General features: G+C 38.2%; 1 protein-coding gene and 1 pseudogene across 6 annotated transcripts in view; one reads left to right on the top strand and one right to left on the bottom strand.

Moving 5' to 3' along the window:
* The first annotated feature begins 1,976 nt into the window (after window positions 1–1,976).
* Window positions 1,977–2,074, top strand: LOC112628246 (annotated as a pseudogene).
* Window positions 2,075–3,166: 1,092 nt separating this feature from the next.
* MORF4L1 (mortality factor 4 like 1) overlaps window positions 3,167–19,198 on the bottom strand; it is a 56,244-nt gene continuing 40,212 nt past the window's right edge. For 4 of the 6 annotated variants that reach the window (XM_025389796.1, XM_025389797.1, XM_025389800.1 and 1 more), the window contains 9 exons: window positions 15,105–15,191; window positions 13,992–14,072; window positions 9,931–9,956; window positions 9,360–9,448; window positions 8,609–8,710; window positions 7,281–7,369; window positions 6,681–6,853; window positions 5,990–6,074; window positions 3,167–3,929 (listed from right to left, as the gene is read on the bottom strand). In XM_025389796.1, coding sequence (XP_025245581.1) covers window positions 3,845–3,929; window positions 5,990–6,074; window positions 6,681–6,853; window positions 7,281–7,369; window positions 8,609–8,710; window positions 9,360–9,448; window positions 9,931–9,956; window positions 13,992–14,072; window positions 15,105–15,191 — 817 coding nt within the window. In that variant the 3' untranslated portion in view covers window positions 3,167–3,844. Of the gene's footprint in view, window positions 3,930–5,989; window positions 6,075–6,680; window positions 6,854–7,280; window positions 7,370–8,608; window positions 8,711–9,359; window positions 9,449–9,930; window positions 9,957–13,991; window positions 14,073–15,104; window positions 15,192–16,239; window positions 16,357–19,198 lie in introns of all 6 variants that reach the window. The other 2 variants (XM_025389795.1, XM_025389798.1) reach the window with 2 other exon arrangements.

The raw sequence follows: 19,198 nt of genomic DNA, 5'->3' as shown, positions 1-19,198 counted from the left end.
ATCTACTTGAATGATTAGTTCAAGAAATAAATTGAAGACTAAAAATTCTCTAGATTGTACTATAAGGCAACTAATCCAGGAAAATCTCTAACATGGCTGAGACTCAAACTGCCTTGTTTAATAAACACTGGAGGGTAAAAACATCTGGAAACATGCTGGGCATGGTGGCTCACGCTTGTAATCCCAGCACTGTGGGAGGCTGAGGCAGGAGAATCGCTTGAACCTGGGAGGCAGAGGTTGCAAGTGAGCCACAATCGCACCACTGCACTTCAGCAGCCTGGGCAACAGAGCAAGATTCTAAAAAAAAAACATGCCTGGAAATAAAGACCTAGGTTTAAAAGAACGTATTGAGGCCGGCCGCAGTGGCTCACGCCTGTAATCCCAGCACTTTGGGAGGCCGAGGCGGATGGATCACGAGGTCAGGCATTCAAGACCAGCGTGGCCAACACAGTGAAACCCGGTCTCTACTAAAAATACAAAAATTAGCTGGGCGTGGTGGCGTATGCCTGTAATCTCAGCTACCTGGGAGGCTGAGGCAGGAGAATTGCTTCAACTTGGGAGACGGAGGTTGCAGTGAGCCAAGATCACGCCACTGCACTCCAGCTCGGGCAACAGTGCGAGACTCTGTCTCAAAAAATAAAAAAATAAAAAAACTTAATGGTACTAATATTAATATTAATCTAATTTCATTTTTTGGTAAGCAATGATTAATCAGTATGATTTTGATTACATCATTCCAGCTACGTACTACTAATATGTAAGATATTCTGGAGCCACAGTGAGAATTACTAGAAAATGAAAACATTCAAAATACTCTGTAGATTTAATATCCAAAGACCACTGCCTCTTTTAGTGTCATCAAGTAAACCCATCAATGCTTTATTCTAATGCCATGTTTAAATGGAGGCAGGAGGCTTAATGAATAATGAAGAAAATCCTGACTTTCAGGTTTTGTGAAGGAACGTTTAAATTTCTAAATACAGAACCCTAAGACTGTTATAATCCTCAGGACACAAATATCTATAGCAGCAGTTCTCAACGAGTGGTGCAGAGATCTCTGCAGTACCTGAGATATTTTCATGCAGCCTAGGAGGTTAAAGCTATTTTAAATCATTGGTTTTTTGTCAAGTGTACATGAAATTTTCTTGAGGTTACGTGTGTGACAGTATCATTCTGATGACTAACAAACACACATATTTCTAAGTTTTAAAGTTTTAATTTCTACCATAGTAAATACTGATAACATAAACGAAAAGATCCTTTGAGTCCTCAACTTTTTTTTTTAAGAGACAGGGTCTCTTGTCACCCAGGCTGGAAGGAACACAATGGTACAATCACAGCTCACTGCAACCTTGATATCTTGGGGTCAGGTGATTCGCCTGCCTCAGCCTCTCAGGTAGCTAGGACCACGGGCACATGCCACCATGCCAGGCTACTTTTAAAATTATTTGTAGAGGCCAGGCACAGTGGCTCACGCCTGTAATCCCAGCACTTTGGGAGGCCAAGGTGGGTGGATCACGAGGTCAGAAGATCGAGACCATCATGGCTAACACGGTAAAACCCTGTCTCTAATAAAACTACAAAAAATTAGCCAGGCGTGGTGGCGGACACCTGTAGTCCCAGCTACTCGGGAGGCTGAGGCAAGGAGAATGGCGTGAACCCGGGAGGCGGAGCTTGGAGTGAGCCGAGATCGTGCCACTGCACTCCAGCATGGGCGACAGAGCGAGACTCCGCCTCAAAACAAATTATTATTATTATTATTATATTATTTGTAGAGACAAGGTCTCCTCCCCTATGTTGCCCACGCTAGTTTCAAACTCCTGGGCTCAAGTAATCCTCCCACCTCAGCCTCCCAAAGTGCTGAGATTATAGGTGTGAGCCACCACGCTCAGCAAGCAAATCTTTAAATACCTAACCAGTAACACTAATGTTCAAGAGACCGTGAGTACACATTAAAAAATCACATCTAGGGCTCATTTTGTTAGCAAAAATATTAAACATTCAAACAATAAAGATTAGCATGGCCTCTGCGCCCAAGAATGACATGTAAATTCTTGAAGTGTTTCATTTTTTTTTAAGTCACATCTACATAAACGAGAACATTCAACAGCTCAAAGACACCAGGCAACAACAATCCCTATTTGTTAGAAGTCCAACTAAATATATCAGTACAGTTGTGACAAAAAGGAAAGGGTAACGAAAAAGAGAACAAGGAAGCCGAATGAAGGAGGCAGCACGAAGGCAACTATGGGTAGAAGCAGTTCCCTTTAAACAACCCAAGCAAATTCTGCTTCTTTGGAACTTATTCCTATTTCCCTCTTGCACTCATTTTCCCTCTTGTATTGCTGCTGTAACTCTTGCCAACTGAACTTATCTGCTGCTTTGCATTTTAATTCTGTTTTTGGAGGTTTTTTTTTTTTTTTGAGACAGAGTTTCACTCTTGTTGCCCAGGATGGAATGCAATGGCGCGATCTCGGCTCACTGCAACCTCCGCCTCCTGGGTTCAAGCAATTATCCTGCCACAGCCTCCTGAGTAGCTGGGATTACAGGCATGCGCCACAACACCCGGCTAATATTTGTATTTTTAGTAGAGATGGGGTTTCTCCATGTTAGTCAGGCTGGTGTCTAATTCCTGACCTCAGATGATCCACCTGCCTCAGTCTCCCAAAGTGCTGGGATTACAAGCGTGAGCCACTGCACTCGGCTGCATTTTAATTCTAAGCATCTGCCACCCTCTACCCAAGTACAGACCACTTTAGTGTCTCTATCAAAGGGGAGAAATGTTGCCCTTTACAACCTTTGTGTTATTTTAATATGTTGTCTACTGACATTTTTGGTTGTTTCTAGGGTAAACCCGTAAAATAAACAGACAGAAAAAAAGCTGACCATAATTTTATACAGGTAAAAATGCCCTTAATTAATGCTCAGAGTAACAATTTGGGGAAAGTAAAAAAACAGTCATGTAAACTTCTAACTTTTTAGCTAGGACTCAAGACAGCAAACTGCCAAAGCTGCTATGGATTAGCGCTACGTACTAAAGCTAAAGCATTATCATTCCACCAAGGCCATACCAGAAACAAAGCACGCACCTGAAAAACCACTGTCTAAATACAAGGAATACACAAATATACAATGGTTTTTGTAAGGCATCAACACAAGCACACTGTTTTTTTGAAATTTAAAGAAAAAATTTATTGAAGATCTGAAAAACAATTCCTAAAAGATTGACTTTTCCAGAAAACTAGCTACACAATGCATTGCGTCTATCATGTTAAAACGTGCATTAGACACAAATACAAAAACCATGAAACAAGCCACCATTCTTCAACAATTTGAGCAAATGATAAAATGCCTAAGTAACAACATGGATGACTTGCAAAGGATGGGCTCTTTACTTTAAGCACCATTAAACAAAAAAAAAAAAAAAAAAAGGAGCACAAATGGATGAGTGTGTTCAGTTATATACACTGAATTGAACCTTTGGCACTAGGAATCAGAGCATTTTGTCATATAGCATTAACACGTATTATAAAAGTGCGTAGTGTCAAAGGAATAGAACCACCAGCATTCAAAAGCAGCTTTGTCAACTAGGCAATAAAACACTCTACAGCATATCCCTCTGTTGTCCATCATTGAAAACACTGGCAGCAAATTTGAAATGAAAAAAAAAGAAAAGAAAAAAGGAGCTATTACCCCTTTTATTTTCTCTGTTTAAAAATCAAACAGAAAACAAACATCAATTGTTATACACTAACATCTTCAAAGCACATCGTTTGTACAAGAGATAGACTAAGAACAAAAATGTGTTTACGGAGATCCAAACATAAGTGAGTGAGAGTGCCTCTCACACAGCTTTCCGATGGTACTCAGGAGGAGCCACTTCGTAATCGCTGGCACTAAACAAAGTTGCAGAATTCTTTGCCAGGTACCTAAAAATAAAATACTCATTACAAAAATTTTTTAAAGTCATTATCTTAATCCAAATCTCTTCCTATATATTATATACATAAGCCACAGAAAACACTTCCCTAAAATACATTAAACTAGACATTCTCTCACAATAAAACCACACATAATGACAATTCAGGTAAATAAGGTTCTATAATAAACAACACTATGCATATACAAAAGAATGAACTCTGGAATTACTCCCCTATTTCTAAACAGCAAAGAACAGTTATGTCTTCAGAATACCAACCTGGGAGTTTGAACTATCTTTAAGAAACAATTAACCTATTACATGACAGCATTACCCTAAAAGAACATCTAGATATCTTCTTTAGAAAAAAATCGTTATCAGCCGGGAGTAGTGGCTCATGCCCATAATCCCAGCACTTTGTGAGGCCAAGGCAGGCCGATCACCTGAGGTTGCGAGTTCAAGACCAGTCTGACCAACGTGGAGAATCCCCGTCTCTACTAAAGACACAAAATTAGCACATGGTGGCTTATGCCTGTAATCCCAGCTACTTGGGAGGCTGAGGCAGGAGAATTGCTTGAACCTGGAGGCACAGGTTGTGGTGAGCTGAGATCACGCCATTGTAGTCCAGCATGGACAAGCGCAAATCTCCATCTCCAAAAAAGAAAAAAAAAAAAAGAAAAAAAAGTCATATCAGGCCAAGAGTGGGTGCTTACCCCTGTAATCACAGCACTTTGGGGGGCCGAGGCAGAAAAATTTGAGGCCAGGAGTTCAAGACCAGACTGGCCAACATGGCAAAACCCCCTCTAAAAATACAAACATTAGTCAGGCATAGTGGTATACACCTCTAATCCCAGCTACTTGGGAGGCTGAGGCACGAGAATCGCTTGAACCCAGGAGGTGGAGGTTGCAATGAGCCGTGATTGCCATCACTGCACTCCAGCCTGGGCAACAGAGCAAGACTCCATCTCTAAATGAATAAACTTTTAAAAAAAAAAAATCATTATATAAAAGAGAAGGTGAAATGTCCAGTAGTACAGCACATTCCATAAAGAAGGTATTTATCATTAGTAAAGCAAAAACAGTAAATTTTGCCTCGATTCTCAAGTCCACGTTGCAGTTTTAAATTTACTGTAAAACGACTGTAATGAGAAAATTCATATACAGAAATATACAAAGTAGAAACTGAAAACTCCCACCCTTCCTCCCAACACTACTCCCAAGAAATAATCCAGTATTAACTAAGATCCACATTGGAAAGCCAGATCTTATGCAAAGATTAAAATAATGTTTCTCTACAAGTAAGAATTATACCATACTCCTCTACCACAACTTGGCTGTCCTACAAATGAAAACACAGACATCTTTATCAGTATGTTTAGAATGACCTCATCCTTTTAATTAAGTTCTTGTTTCAAATTCTTCACTATTATAAAAATGCCCTCCAAAAACTAGTAGAAACCAGGATTGCCCTTTTCTCCATTTCTTCAAACATTTAAACCTTAGCCAATCTGACAAGTGCTACTTTGCTGACAGTTTATACTTCTATCATTATTTTTGACATATTTTTAATGGTCCTTTGTGCTGCTATGGCTGTAAACTTCCTGTCCTACTTTTCACTGGTTTGTTCATTTCTTACCGAAGAACTCTGTGTGTATTAAAGGTACCAGCCATTTATCATAAATGGAACACTACAGAACTATGAAAATATTACATTTGTCCTCTCATTATCTTAACAATTTTAAACTTCGATTCATCTAGAATTTTGGTACACATGTGATGTTTGGTACATGACATCACACAAAGTGTGGCTTTGTTTTCTTCCAGACTGTCAGCTGTCTTATCACCATCTACCAGATTCCACTGCTTTCCCCTACTGCACCAATATGCCATCCATATACCGTCTGTCATTTCTAAGACTCCACTATATTTGCACTTACTTATACTGCTCCATTACGGTCTATCTATGCCTGTACCAATACAATGTTTAATGTTTTAGCATCTATACTGCCAATCCCTCCCATTACACACTAATTTTCAAATTCATGTTTATAATTTCAAGCACAGACTTACTTTAGGAAATCATGAAGATAATTGAGTAATAAAGCAAGGCTCTTCTCATCCAGAGGTGTATAGGCCAACATTGCTCCAATTCGTACTGTTTAAACAAGAGAATTTATCCAAAATTACATCCAAGGCAGGAGCACTACAACCATGTATTTTAATTATGTGAGCAAACACCACCAATTCCTTTAAAATACATGATTTTAGGCCAAGCGTGGTGACTCACGCCTGTAATCCCAGCACTTTGGGAGGCCAAGGTAGGCAGATCACTTGAGGTCAGGAATTCGAGACCACCCTGGCCAACGTGGTGAAACCCTATCACTACTGAAAATACAAAAATTAGCACAGGTGTGGTGGTTCACGCCTGTAATCCCAGCTACTTGGGAGTCTGAGGCAGGAGAATTGCTTGAACCCAGGAGGCGGAGGTTGCAGTGAGCAGATCGCACCACTGCACTCTAGCCTGGGCAACAGAGTGAGACTCTGTCTCAAAAAAAAATTATAATAAAATAAAAATAAATAAAGTAAAATACATGATTTTTGAAACCCTTGCTCCCAAAGAGATTTTGCTATTTAACATTCTAGACAAAAGTTCAAATTAAAATGGAGTCATGTTTTGGAAAGTGAATTACTTTACCTCTTACTCATTTAGGGAAAACCCCTCCAAAAAGTAAAATCCATTATTTTCCACATGGAATATTACCAAATAATCTGAGGAGATGTGGCGCTCCATACACCTGGGACATGGGTGCATCGGGATGATCTGCAAGAATTTCGGCATACTGTGGTCTCTCAAATTTGTAGAGTAGCTGGGTGCCCAACATTACGTTGAAGTATTCTTTTATCCCTGCCACAACTTCATTAACCGCATACTCCCTGATAAATGAACAAAAATATTCCAAAACTGGTCAATGAAAAGAACTGAGATACAGAATAATTCAACCAATTTAAAGAATTAAAAACTGAGCTAGTAACAATGAACCATAGCTGAGATGTTTTAAATGGGCATATGAAAGCAGGGTTTGACAAACTAAAGCAATTAAGATGATTCTTACATTTTCAGATGGTTAAATTTTAAATGGTTATACAAAATACCTACATGATAGCTTAAATTTTGCCTAAAAATATTTACTATCTGGCCCTTTAAGAAAAAGTCAGCCAGCCAATTCCAGTGTCAAAGCAGTGAAATTCTATTTTGCTAGTTTCTGGTGGTACTGGTTCGGAGTCAGTACAAGTTTCGGATGACTTATTTAGAAACTTTTTCAAATGTCTTTGAGTGTATCTGAAAAATGTATATTCTTACTTATTATCTGTGTTTCCACGAGATTTCTTGTAATTTGCATAATCCTCAAGAATGGAATCCACATTCTTCTTGGCAGGAAGATAAAAGAGCTATGAAGACAAAAACATGCATAAATATATGCACTCTCTTTTTTAAAGAAAAATTATACCAGGCAAGTTTTTATACAAAGATCAGGTAACAGTAACAGTATTTCAAATTAGGAGGCATTCAGCACTTAAAACATGGATAATGTAGCTGAGAAACTAAAAATTTAATTACAGACAGTTCTCAACTTACAATGGTTTGACTTAATTTTCCAGCTCTCTGCTGGGTTTATTGGGATGTAACCCCATTGTAAGTTATGGGGCATCTATATATTTAAACAGTCAAATGTGGCTAATGAAACTCTACTGGACAGAACAGCAAAACTTTTAAAAACGTCAATCTGCTAGACACACAACAGACATGAATGTGCCTTTGTAGTATTACCAAGTCATCATTTACTGTTATGCATATTATTTGCTAGACCTAGTCTAAAGCATTAAAATAATTATCTTTTCATCCTCTCATTAGCATTGTCAAATAGGAACTACTATTCCATTAAATGCAGAAACAAAAGCACAAAAAGACTAAGAAACTTGTCCAAGCTCACAAATAATAAGTGATACAGCCATGGCTTGAATCTTTGCAGTTTAGCTATAATTGCATAATCCTCCAAAGGATTCAAATCCAGAAAAACTGTACCCACATACAGACTGATATGTCTCTTAAGTCTCATAATCCTCAAGCAGTCCCTAATCATCTCCCCCCACTATCCCTAACCCTACCTATGCCATTTGTTTAAATAGCTTCGTTTGTCCAAAAAACTCTCAATTATAGAGTTCAATGACTGATAAACATGTCGCTCCATTAAACATCTTATTTCCTGCAAACTAATAATAGACTCAGGCGCTTAGTAAGATTCAGGTTCTTTTCAGGGTCATGAACACCTTGCAGGTGGTGGTGTGTGCTTTCTATGTCCTACCATCAGCAATGACAATAAGACAGTAAACACATGCTTCTTTGCCTTTACGAATTTTCAGAACAAGTTCCTGCCGTAGCAATCTCCAAAAACCAGTTATTTCCACCTTTATCATTACAAATTCATAAAATTTATATGTGAACTTTTATTCTTCTCCAAGTTATTCTTTCTGGTAGTAGTTCTAAAATGTTCAGCCTCTAAATTACAGTATTATTTTATCAGTCATGCCTTAATAATCCAAGTCAATATAACACTTTCCTTTAAAAACTTTTTTTGCTAGCAGGAATGTATCATACAGCTTAACAATCTAGGTAGCTTTTCAAGTTACCTGTTTTTGCCTGGTAATTAAGTCCCAGTCATCAACAAGCCACGGTTTTAGCTCTTCAGGAATCTTTACTTTAACTTCAACTCTGTTCATGAATGTTTCCTCCTAAATAGAAATAGGAAGAGTATTAAAAACCTAACCTTTCTTGCTAAAGCTAAATACCAAACATGGAAGGGAGCTGACTTTTAGAAGCACTAGGGATAAATTCTTAAAGTAGCCAACCACACATACAGCCGTACTGTCATTTTTAAAAATCGTAAATGAAAAAGACCACACATAGTTTGCTGTTGGGAGAAAAGAATCTGACCCGAACTATAGTCTATTTAGAGCATTTTCTTGTAAAGGTAAAAATTCTTCAGTAAGGTTTCTCTTGTTCAGGAAATGAAACACACTGACTTGATATATTTTAACTTAATATTTTCTTATTTACCATTGATACCAAAACAACTATTCCAAACACAACCATCTTAAAGGTACATCTTTAACTCATAAAAATATATATCTAACACCAAAGAAATAGTCTTGTAGGTGAAGGTTACACAACAAATGATGATTAACTGGGTAGGTAAATCTAGAGCTACAGGTGAAATAAAGATGTACAGAAACATATACTTTACCCCAAAAGAGAAAATGTTTAATTTCAAGAATTAACCATGTAAGCAAATCTTGTAGAGAATCAAAGCTCCCATGGTTATGTCATATAACTGAGACTAAAAATCCTAACATGCTACTCATAAACTCAAGAAAAACTCACATTTTCAACAGTAGGATCTACCCGGGCCCTTTTCTTCCGAGGAGGCTGAGGGGTCTCACTGGTACTGCCACCATCTCCATTTCCAGGTGCTGTAAATGTTGGGGGGGAGGAGTCTCATTTTAGCTAATTTAACAAATTCTATAAGGAAAATAGTCTCTTGACACATTCTCCCTTTTCATTATATTATTTCTCCATTACACAGCTGTTACCTGAATCTAAGTTAAAGAATCATATTCCCACCAAAAATACAACTTTCACGAAGAGCTCTACCAAACATTTAGTATAGGATTTAGTATCACCACCTTCCATTTATTTATAAATGTTATCTTCTCAGTGGGAGTAATTAAGACTAAAGCAGATGAAAATAAATGCTCACGAGTTTCTCCTTGGTAAAAAAAAAGGTCTCTACCACCATGTACCTATTTTATAACACTGCTGTGAAACACCTATTTGAAATAATCAATAAATATAAGCCTACTCCAAAATTTCATAGCTTTCAAAATAGTCTAACTAAAAATGTCAACGTTATAAAGGTAACATAAATTAACGTTAAGAAAGTTAATATTCTTACTTTTCTGTTTGTTCTTTTTTGTTTTCCTAAAAGGAGAGAAAAAGAAGAAAAATAATTATTTCCAGTAAAACTGCCTTTGTTTCAACTCCCTTTATCAGGGTTAAGTTCACAGAGAAATACTAACTTGGATAAAAGATCAGGTGGTAAATCGTGTCCTACTCAGACACAAGGATTTTTATTAACAATTGGTTAAATTCCCATCTCTCTCCACATAATAGAAAAAAGTAAACCAAGCCAGGCGCAGTGGCACATGCCTGTAATCCCAGCATTTTGGGAAGTGAAGGGGGGTGGATCTCTTGAGCTCAAAATTGGAGACAAGCCTGGGCAACATAGCAAATCTTCTTCTCCATAAAAAATACAAAAATTAACTGGGCATAGTGGCAAGCGCCTATAGTCCCAGCTACTTGTGAAGCTGAGGTGAGAGGATCGCGTGAGCCCAGGAGGCCAAGGCTGCAGTGAGCCGAGATTGCACCACTGCACTCCAGTCTTGGTGACAGAGTTTCAAAGACAAAAAAACAGAAAAGCAAACCAAGAACACTTTACTAAACAACTTCGTTCTTCCAAGGTTATATTAATATGTGTTATAGTATACACTACATTATTAGACCCACCAAAAAAGTGTCAAAGGTTAGAATTTTTTTCCAATTATTTCTGTTCCCCAAAATATTAATTTTTAGATTTGTATATTTCTTTTGTTGTTGGGTTTTTTTGTTTTGTTTTGGAGACAGTCTGTTGACCAGACTGGGGTACAGTGGTGCAATCACGACTCAATGCAGCCTTGACCTTCTGGGCACCAGCAATCTTCCCGTCTCAGCCTCCCAGGTAGCTAGAATCACAGGCACACACGAACATGCTGGGTGAATTTTTCTGTTTTTATTTTTTATTTTGCAGAGATAGAGGTCTCTAGCACTATGTTGCCCAGGCTTGTATACTTCTTAAGTACCAATCTGTTATTCTATTCTCACTGGTCCAAACTTTGTTTCACTTTATTTCTTCTCTAAATTATGTTCCCTCCTGTTCAATACTACGCACTCCATAATCCCACATTTAGGACAACACTTAAGTCTCCTCATCTTGATTATCATCTCTAACAGCAACTTAACTCATGTCTACTTACATACTGCCAAATGGAAAATTGCTAGTTTTGCTTTTTTATTTTATTTATTTATTTTTTTGAGACGGAGTTTTGCTCTGTCTGTTGGGTGATCTCGGCTCACTGTAACCTCCTCCTTCCGGGTTCCAGCAATTCTCCTGCCTCAGCCTCCCAAGTAGCTGGGTTTATAGGCACTCACCACCACTCCCAGCTAATTTTTGTATTTTAATAGAGACGCGATTTCACCATGTTGGTCAGGCTGGTCTCAAACTCCTGATCTCAAGTGATTCGCCTACCTCGGCCTTCCAAAATGCTGCTATTACAGGCGTGTGCCACCATGCCTGGCCTAATTTTGCTTTTTTACATTATTATTTCTAGACCACAAGGGAAACAGTTTATAAAGCCCATGATTATGGATTACTTTCAATGGAAAGATACTATAACACCTGGATTTTTTTACTTTTCTGTAGCTTTAAATAATACTTATAAATGTTATTAATTAAATATATTCATTTAATTTAGGTCTAAAGGTTTGATAATTAAAATTAACTTATGCTTGGATATAAATACAAAAATCTGGCCAAACTGAAGTATAGGTTTTCTCTGTTAGTTTTGTAAAAATCTGTTGGACTGTATTTCTCGGACAAAGTCAACCATGAACTTTAGTCGCACATGTCAATATGTGGAGACTAAGGGAAACCAAGAGTCCTCACACTCAATCCTTTACCCACTCACTCTATAATATAAAACTAAAACACTGACAAGTGATCTCAACTCTAAAGTAAGAGATCTATAAAATATACAGCTTCAGCATCCCCAAGCCAAAATGCTCCAAAAATGCCAATTTCTGAGCCAACATGACATTCAAAGGAAATGCTCATTGGAGCATTTTGGATTTTGTATTTGGGATGTTCAACAGGTAAGTATAACGCAACCATCCCAAAATCCAAAAAAAGTCTGAAATATGAAACACTTCTGGTCCGAAACACTTCACACAAGGGATATTCAACCCATACACTTCAATAAGTCCCAGTAGTAAGAGACTGACATTCATGCTTCAAACATCTAGAGTCAGGATCCTTCAAAAGACTCAGAAGCCAATGTGAAGAGGCTTCTACTGTTCAAGAATGGGAAATTTGAATTTTAAAGCTTTACTTCATATATTTACTCAGCCATTATTTTTGTAGTTGAAACTGCACAATACTGTATTCAAATGCACTTATGGGCATACTACCACTTGAATTTCTATGTAACTTAGCACAGTGATAAAGAATTAGTTATAAACTATTTGATAAAAATATCTTTTCTAAATAAAGAGAAATTGCTGCCTTTTAAGATATAATTACTATTAAATCTTAATGAAATACTACACTACAGTTTTACAAAGAACCAGATCATGAAAACATGTTACCACTTAATAAAACTATGAGCAATCCTCAAACAGTAACACACTTACTCCTTGCCAAACCAATTATCTTCTCACCAAAAGAGTAAAAAAAAAAAAAAAAACAAACAACAAAAAAACAAAACAAAAAAAAATGGTTTCAAACATCTCCAAATGCATTAAATGCTAGATACCTTCATTAGTAACACCTTTTTTTAAGAGGCAGTGGTGCAATCACAGATCACTGCAGCCCAGAACTCCTGGCCTCAAGCAATCCCTCCTCCCTCAGCCTCCCAAAGCACTGGGGATAGCAACACCTTACTTTTAAGTAGAAAAGGCAGATCAATAAGTCTGGTAAGAAATAAAATGGCCTCTTAATAAAAATTATAATCTTTGTTTTTATTATTAACAAATACTTAAGAATACTTATTAAGTTACCACTCTTGTCATCCACTTTCAGGTACATCAACTTTTTTTTTTCTTTTCTTTTTTTTTTTTTTTTTTTTAAGACAGGGTCTCACTCAGTTGCCAAGACTAAAGTGCAGCCTTGACCTCCTGGGCTCAAGCGATCCTCACATATTGGCTTCCTGAATAGGTGGGACTACAAGCATGTGCCACCACCCCCAGGCTAATTTTTTTATTTTTCTGTAGAACCAGGGGCTCCCGATGCTGTCCAAGTTGGGCTCAAACCATCCTCCTGCCTCAGCCTCCCAAAGTAGGGGAATTACAGGTGTGAGCTACCACACCATCCTACACAAACTTTAAACATACAAAATGTATACATGCACATGACTTTCTCACTCTAGGCTTCTTATCAGATATTCTAAAATCTAGAGTTAACAAGAAGTAATGGTTTTGGGCCGGAAGCAGTGGCTCACGCCTGTAATCCCAGCATTTTGGGAGGCCGAGGCAGGTGGATCACCTGAGGTCAGGAGGTCAGCCTGACCAACATGGTGAAACCCCATCTCTACTAAAAATACAAAAATCAGCCAGACGTGGTAGCGCATGCCTATAATCCCAGCTACTTGAGAGGCTGAGGCAGGAGAATCACTTGAACCCGGAGGCAGAGGTTGCAGTGAGCACAGATCACACACCACTGCACTCCAGCCTGGGCAACAAGAGAGAAACTCTGTCTCAAAAAAAGCAAAGGTTTTCTTGGGGGTGAAGACGGGAAGGGCAGTTATTTGAAACCTTAACTTCTCACAAATTCTTACCATGGGTTTCACTAAAGTGGGGGTTAATTGGTATGTATTTTTAGCACTTGCCAGCACTTGCTTTTTACGTTTAAAAAGGCTTGCCAAAAATTATCTCAAAACTTATAACCACTAATACTTTCTTTGTAAGAGAAAACATTACACACGCATATATTTATACACACAAGTTAAAGGGAGGGGGAATCTGCTGAGGAAAATTAAGCAATATGTATTTTAAACTACTTTAATGACCTGATACCTGAGGAATGGGATTCTTACTGGTTCCGACAATGTTCCAAAAGTTTCAATTTTCAACACAGTCTAACACACAATGAGTATAAAATATTATCTTCACATATAGTATGCAAAATCAAAACAAAGAGCTTCTTACACTTCAACATTTTTCTGTTGCAGACCAGATGTCTTCTTTCCTGGGGCAGCCCCTCTCATCTTCCCCTCTGCATACTGCTCCCTTCAAAAATAATTTCAGTAATGTCAACATAAAATGAGCATTTACATGAAAAAAAAAAAATTATGTCAGCCTGATTCCATTAGGAATTTATATTCAAATTCTGGCACCAAGTTTTTAACAAGTTGGACAGGGATATTTCCAAAAAATCAAACAAAATACTCAACAAACAGAAAAAGGCTCAATTAAAATCAATGTAATAAAAAGTGACTGTAATAGTTCTCATAGCACTGAAAATTCCATTTGCTTTGGAATTCACTGATCCCAATGTTTTATTTGTTCTTCTTTTTTTTTTTTTTTTTTGAGACAGAGTTTCACTGTTACCCAGGCTAGAATGCAGTGGTGTGATCTCCGCTCACTGCAAGCCCCGCCTCCCGGGTTCACACCATTCTCCTGCCTCAGCCTCCCAAACAGCTGGAACTACAGGCGGCTGCCACCATGCCCAGCTAATTTTTTGTATTTTTAGTAGAGACAGGGTTTCACCGTGTTAGCCACAATGGTCTTGATCTCCTGACCTCATAATCCACCTGCCTTGGCCTCCCAGAGTGCTGGGATTACAGGCATGAGCCACCGTGCCCGGCCATCATTTTAATTTTTTAAATATACATTTCAACTTTGAAATTACCCTATAGATCATACAGTCTTACAGGGTCCCTTTTCCTGTGCTTTCAGAGATGAAAAACAGAATAGGCAATGCCTCGTTTGCTTTCTTGTTTCCCCACCAAATTTGTCTTCCAGAGCCCCAAAAATAAGAAAGATGTTTACCAATGAGTTCACACCTATAGCAATTTCCAAAAACATTCTGCTGTTTTCTACCTAGATCTAAGGATAAGCTTAAGTAATGGCAGGTATGCTACTTCCTTTACCTAGAAATGGCCTGATTACTTGAAGTCAAAGCTGTAACACAGCAGCTGAGAGGTACCAGAAATTATTTTATAGGCAGGGTAGCCAACATGATCTCCATTGTTCATTCCATGCCCAAAAATTAATGTACAGGCATTTCTCCTTAATATTCAGTTCACAAAACAAACTTACTGATTGGCTTTTTGAAGTTCTCGCTGTTTCTGCAAATTGGTGTCCACGTATTTGAGTACTCTGCTCTCTGGAACCCACTCATCCCAACTGAAAAAGAGGAAAGTTAAAATTTAACTCAAAAATACTCTGTTCTCCAACTTATTTTCTGAGACCCAAGAGGCAAGACTGGATTTCTCTGAAATAATTTGATGAACTAGCACTACAAATGTAGTCTCAACTAAAATGAAAATCTAAAGGAAGTCTGTTCTGTAAAAAGGAAAACTTTTTATTTTCAAAAAGCAGCATTCCAAATCTAAGCTGCCGGAGTCCAAAAGCAGATTATTCAAATCATTTTTAGAAATGGCTTAAGAGTTTGGCACTTAATGTAACATTCACTAAGTGACTAGCCTTATGTTATCTTAAAGACTTTAATTGTCAAAAATAAAGCACAGGAGTCAAAAACTCAGTTATTTTTAAAAATTAAAACCAGCTGTATGTAATGACAAAGTTCCACATAGCTTTTTGTGTTTTCATTTCATTATGAAATGAGAACAACCGTACTTATCTCAAAAAATTGTTACGAGAATACATGTAAAACACCTGCGAATCCCTGACACAAACAACACTAAAAATATGTCAGAAACATATAAGGAAGTCTACAATACTCAAACACCAACTAGACTGGAACCTAGTCAAGTATGTAAAGTATTAAAATGATTCGACACCATTCTTCACCTTCATTCAGTCACAAATGCACACACACTAACTTTCAAGGCTGATCAGAAAGCTGGCTTTCTAAATATTAGAAGGCAGAACCAACTCTCTTAAAAATGTTAAGGCATTCTGGCACTTCAAAAAGCTTGTTCAAAACACAATTTCTGATTATGTGTTTTTTCACCAAAAATGGCAAACAAAACTGTTATTTCTTAGGGAATGCTAAATTTTTTTGAGCAGTTAATCTTTTCTCCTGCTGATGGAGCTCCTTTAGTGACACAATTAGGTGTACTCTCAAGGTACCCAATTAAAAAAAAATTTAAGACTTTCTTTTGTTTAATGATTTCCCACCTCTGACCTCATATAATACAGCCAAAAGGAGAATAATAAAAAGCAATCCTGAACATGATTTCCTAGAGAAAATTTCAAAACATGCATTTACCTAGAGGTCAGGAGGGGGTGGAGTACTGAGGGAGCTCCTTCAGGAACAGGAAAAAGGGCTACAATATCCTCACGTGTCTTCAATGATTTTTCAGAGCGCCTGGGCCTCACAGCACTTCTGATACAGACAGCATAGTACAAAGTAATCTCAGTGACCAGGTGCAGAATTTGGCTTTAGCTTTATTAAGATTCATTTACAAATGGAATATTTAAGTGTCTGTGTCAACAAATTCCAATGAGGTTTGAAAATTTAGAAATCTCAATCATCTAGTATGTTTTTGAAAAAAGATTAACTGAAGTTTAAGAAAATTCCAATTTGGGGATTAAGGTTTTGTTGTATGAATTTTAAAAAGTACCCCACACAAGCCATTTTCAAAATGAGATTTTTGAGATATTTATGTGTGTGTGTGTGTGTGTGTGTGTGTGTGTGTGTGTGTGTGTGTATATATGTTTTTTTTTGAGACGGAATTGCACTCTTGTTGCCCAGGCAGGAGTGCAACGGTGCGATCTTGGCTCACCACAACCTCCACCTCCCTGGGTTTAAGCGATTCTCCTGCCTCAGCCTCCTGAGTAGCTGGGATTATGGGCATGCACCACCACACCTGGTTAATTTTGTATTTTTAGTAGAGACGGGGTTTCTCCATGTTGGTCAGGCTTGTCTCAAACTCCCAACCTCAGGTGATCCGCCCACCTCAGCTTCCCAAAGTGCTAGGATTACAGGCGTGAGCCACCGTGCCTGGTCATGTATTTATATCTATTCCAATTCTCTCTAAATCAAAGGGAGTTAGCCAATTTTCACTTACAAGTTTCCATTTTAGAATGTTATAAACCCTTTCCCACTGATATAAAATGTATTTAAATAAGCAACTTGCTTTAAACACAAAGTTACTGTTAAGAGTTTGCTTTATAGGTAAAGAGCTGACAATCCTTGCTGAACCAAAGAAAAATGAAGTGGACATCTTTTGCTCTAAGGAACATCACTACTAGGATAATAACTGAAAGCCAAACACTCAGAAATTTTTACATATAAGTCAACCATAAAAGAATTTCAGAATGTTTTCTTTTTTGTTAATACAAAGTCTCACTCCAGGCTGGAGTGCAGTGGCATGATCTCGGCTCACTGCAACCTCCACCTCCTGAATTCAAGCGATTCTCCTGTCTCAGCCTCCCAAGTAGCTGGGACTAAAGGTGCGCGCCACCACACCTAGCTAATTTTTGTATTCTTAGTAGAGATGGAGTTTCACCATGTTGGCCAGGCTGGTCTTGAACTCCTGACCTCGTGATCCACCTGCCTAGGTCTCCCAAAGTGCTGGGATTACAGGCCTGAGCCATTCTGACCGGCAAGAATTTTTTTTTTTTTTTTTGAGACAAGTCTTACTCTGTCACCCAGGCTGGAGTGCAGTGGCACGATCTCAGTTCACTGCAACCTCTGCCTCCCAGGTTCAAGTGGTTGTCCTGCCTCAGCCTCCCGAGCAGCTGGGATTACAGGCATGAGCCACCACACCTGGCTAATTTTTGTACTTTTGGTAGAGACAGGGTTTCAGCATGGTGGCCAGGCTGGTCTTGAACTCCTGACCTTGTGATCCGCCCACCTTGGCCTCCCAAAGTGCTGGGATTACAGGCGTGAGCCACCACACCCGGCCCAAATTTCAGAATTTTCTAAAGGTCATTTGTGAGTGCAATTCCCAAAGTTACAATGATCCATGGTAATAACTGAAGGCCACTCAGAAAATTTTATATATAGGTGAAGCATAAAAGAATTTCGTAATTTTCTTTTTTCTTTTTTTTTTTTTTGAGACAGAGTCTGATTGTGTTGCCCAGGCTGATCTCGAACTCCTGACCTCAGATGATCTGCCCACCTTGGCCTCCCCAAGTGCTGGGATTACAGGCGTGAATCATCGCACCCATCTAGAATTACGTAGTTTTCTAACGGTAACGTGACTACTTCCCAGAGTCAATGATCCATGGGCAGTACTTACATAGACTAAATACACAACACGTTAGGTATTTGAATAACTCCTCCTCCTTTCAAAATGAATTTAAAGGTTTCTTTGAAGACTTCCTAAAGCTAAGATCATTCTTTCAATATTGCATATATTTATCTACACGCCAAGTCAACCAAAGACATTTCTGATATATTCCTCAATACATCTACAAAGATAGTAACAAATCTAATATTTGATGCCATTTCTTCTTAACTTTCCCCAACAGTAATTAATATGTGTCAAATTAGTTGAGAACAAAAAAATCTACACAAACCTATCATTTCTTTGAGTTACTGGACTACAATACACCAAAGAGGAAAATTTTTCGAAGCAGTAAAATCAGAAAATACAAAGCATTTGGTATTTTCACAATTTGTGACAAGCTACAAATGCCGCTTAAAATCCAGTCTTTGCACTGTACACATCTATGTGTGCAATTTTATACAGGGTATCTATTGTATGTGAAAAAGAACTAAGCACAAAAGCTGTATTCACAGTTACTAAGGTGAAATTCTAAAATAATTTTTTAAGGTTTTTAAAAATATCTTCTTTATTCTATTCCTTTTTCATAGTTTCCTTTACTTCGTTTCTTATGTGTTCAATCTTTTTTTTTTTCCTGAGTCTCGCTCTGCAGCCTAGGCTGGAATACAGTGGTGCGATCTCAGCTCAATGCAATCTCCACCTCCCGGGTTCAAGTGATTCTCCTGCCTCAATCTCCTGAACAGCTGGGACTACAGGCATGTGTCACCACACCTGACTAATTTTTTTTATTTTTATTTTTTTTATTTTTTTTGAGACGGAGTCTCGCTGTGTCTCCCAGGCTGGAGTGCAGTGGCTTGATCTCGGCTCACTGCAAGCTCTGCCTCCCGGGTTCACGCCATTCTCCCGCCTCAGCCTCCCAAGTAGCTGAGACTACAGGCGCCCGCCACCACGCCCGGCTAGTTTTTTGTATTTTTAGTAGAGACGGGGTTTCAC

Source organism: Theropithecus gelada, chromosome 7a (genome assembly GCF_003255815.1).
Source record: "Theropithecus gelada isolate Dixy chromosome 7a, Tgel_1.0, whole genome shotgun sequence".
Taxonomy (NCBI): Eukaryota; Metazoa; Chordata; class Mammalia; order Primates; family Cercopithecidae; genus Theropithecus; species Theropithecus gelada.
The sequence above is the reverse complement of the archived record's forward strand: the minus strand, read 5'-3'. Positions and strand labels throughout refer to the sequence as shown.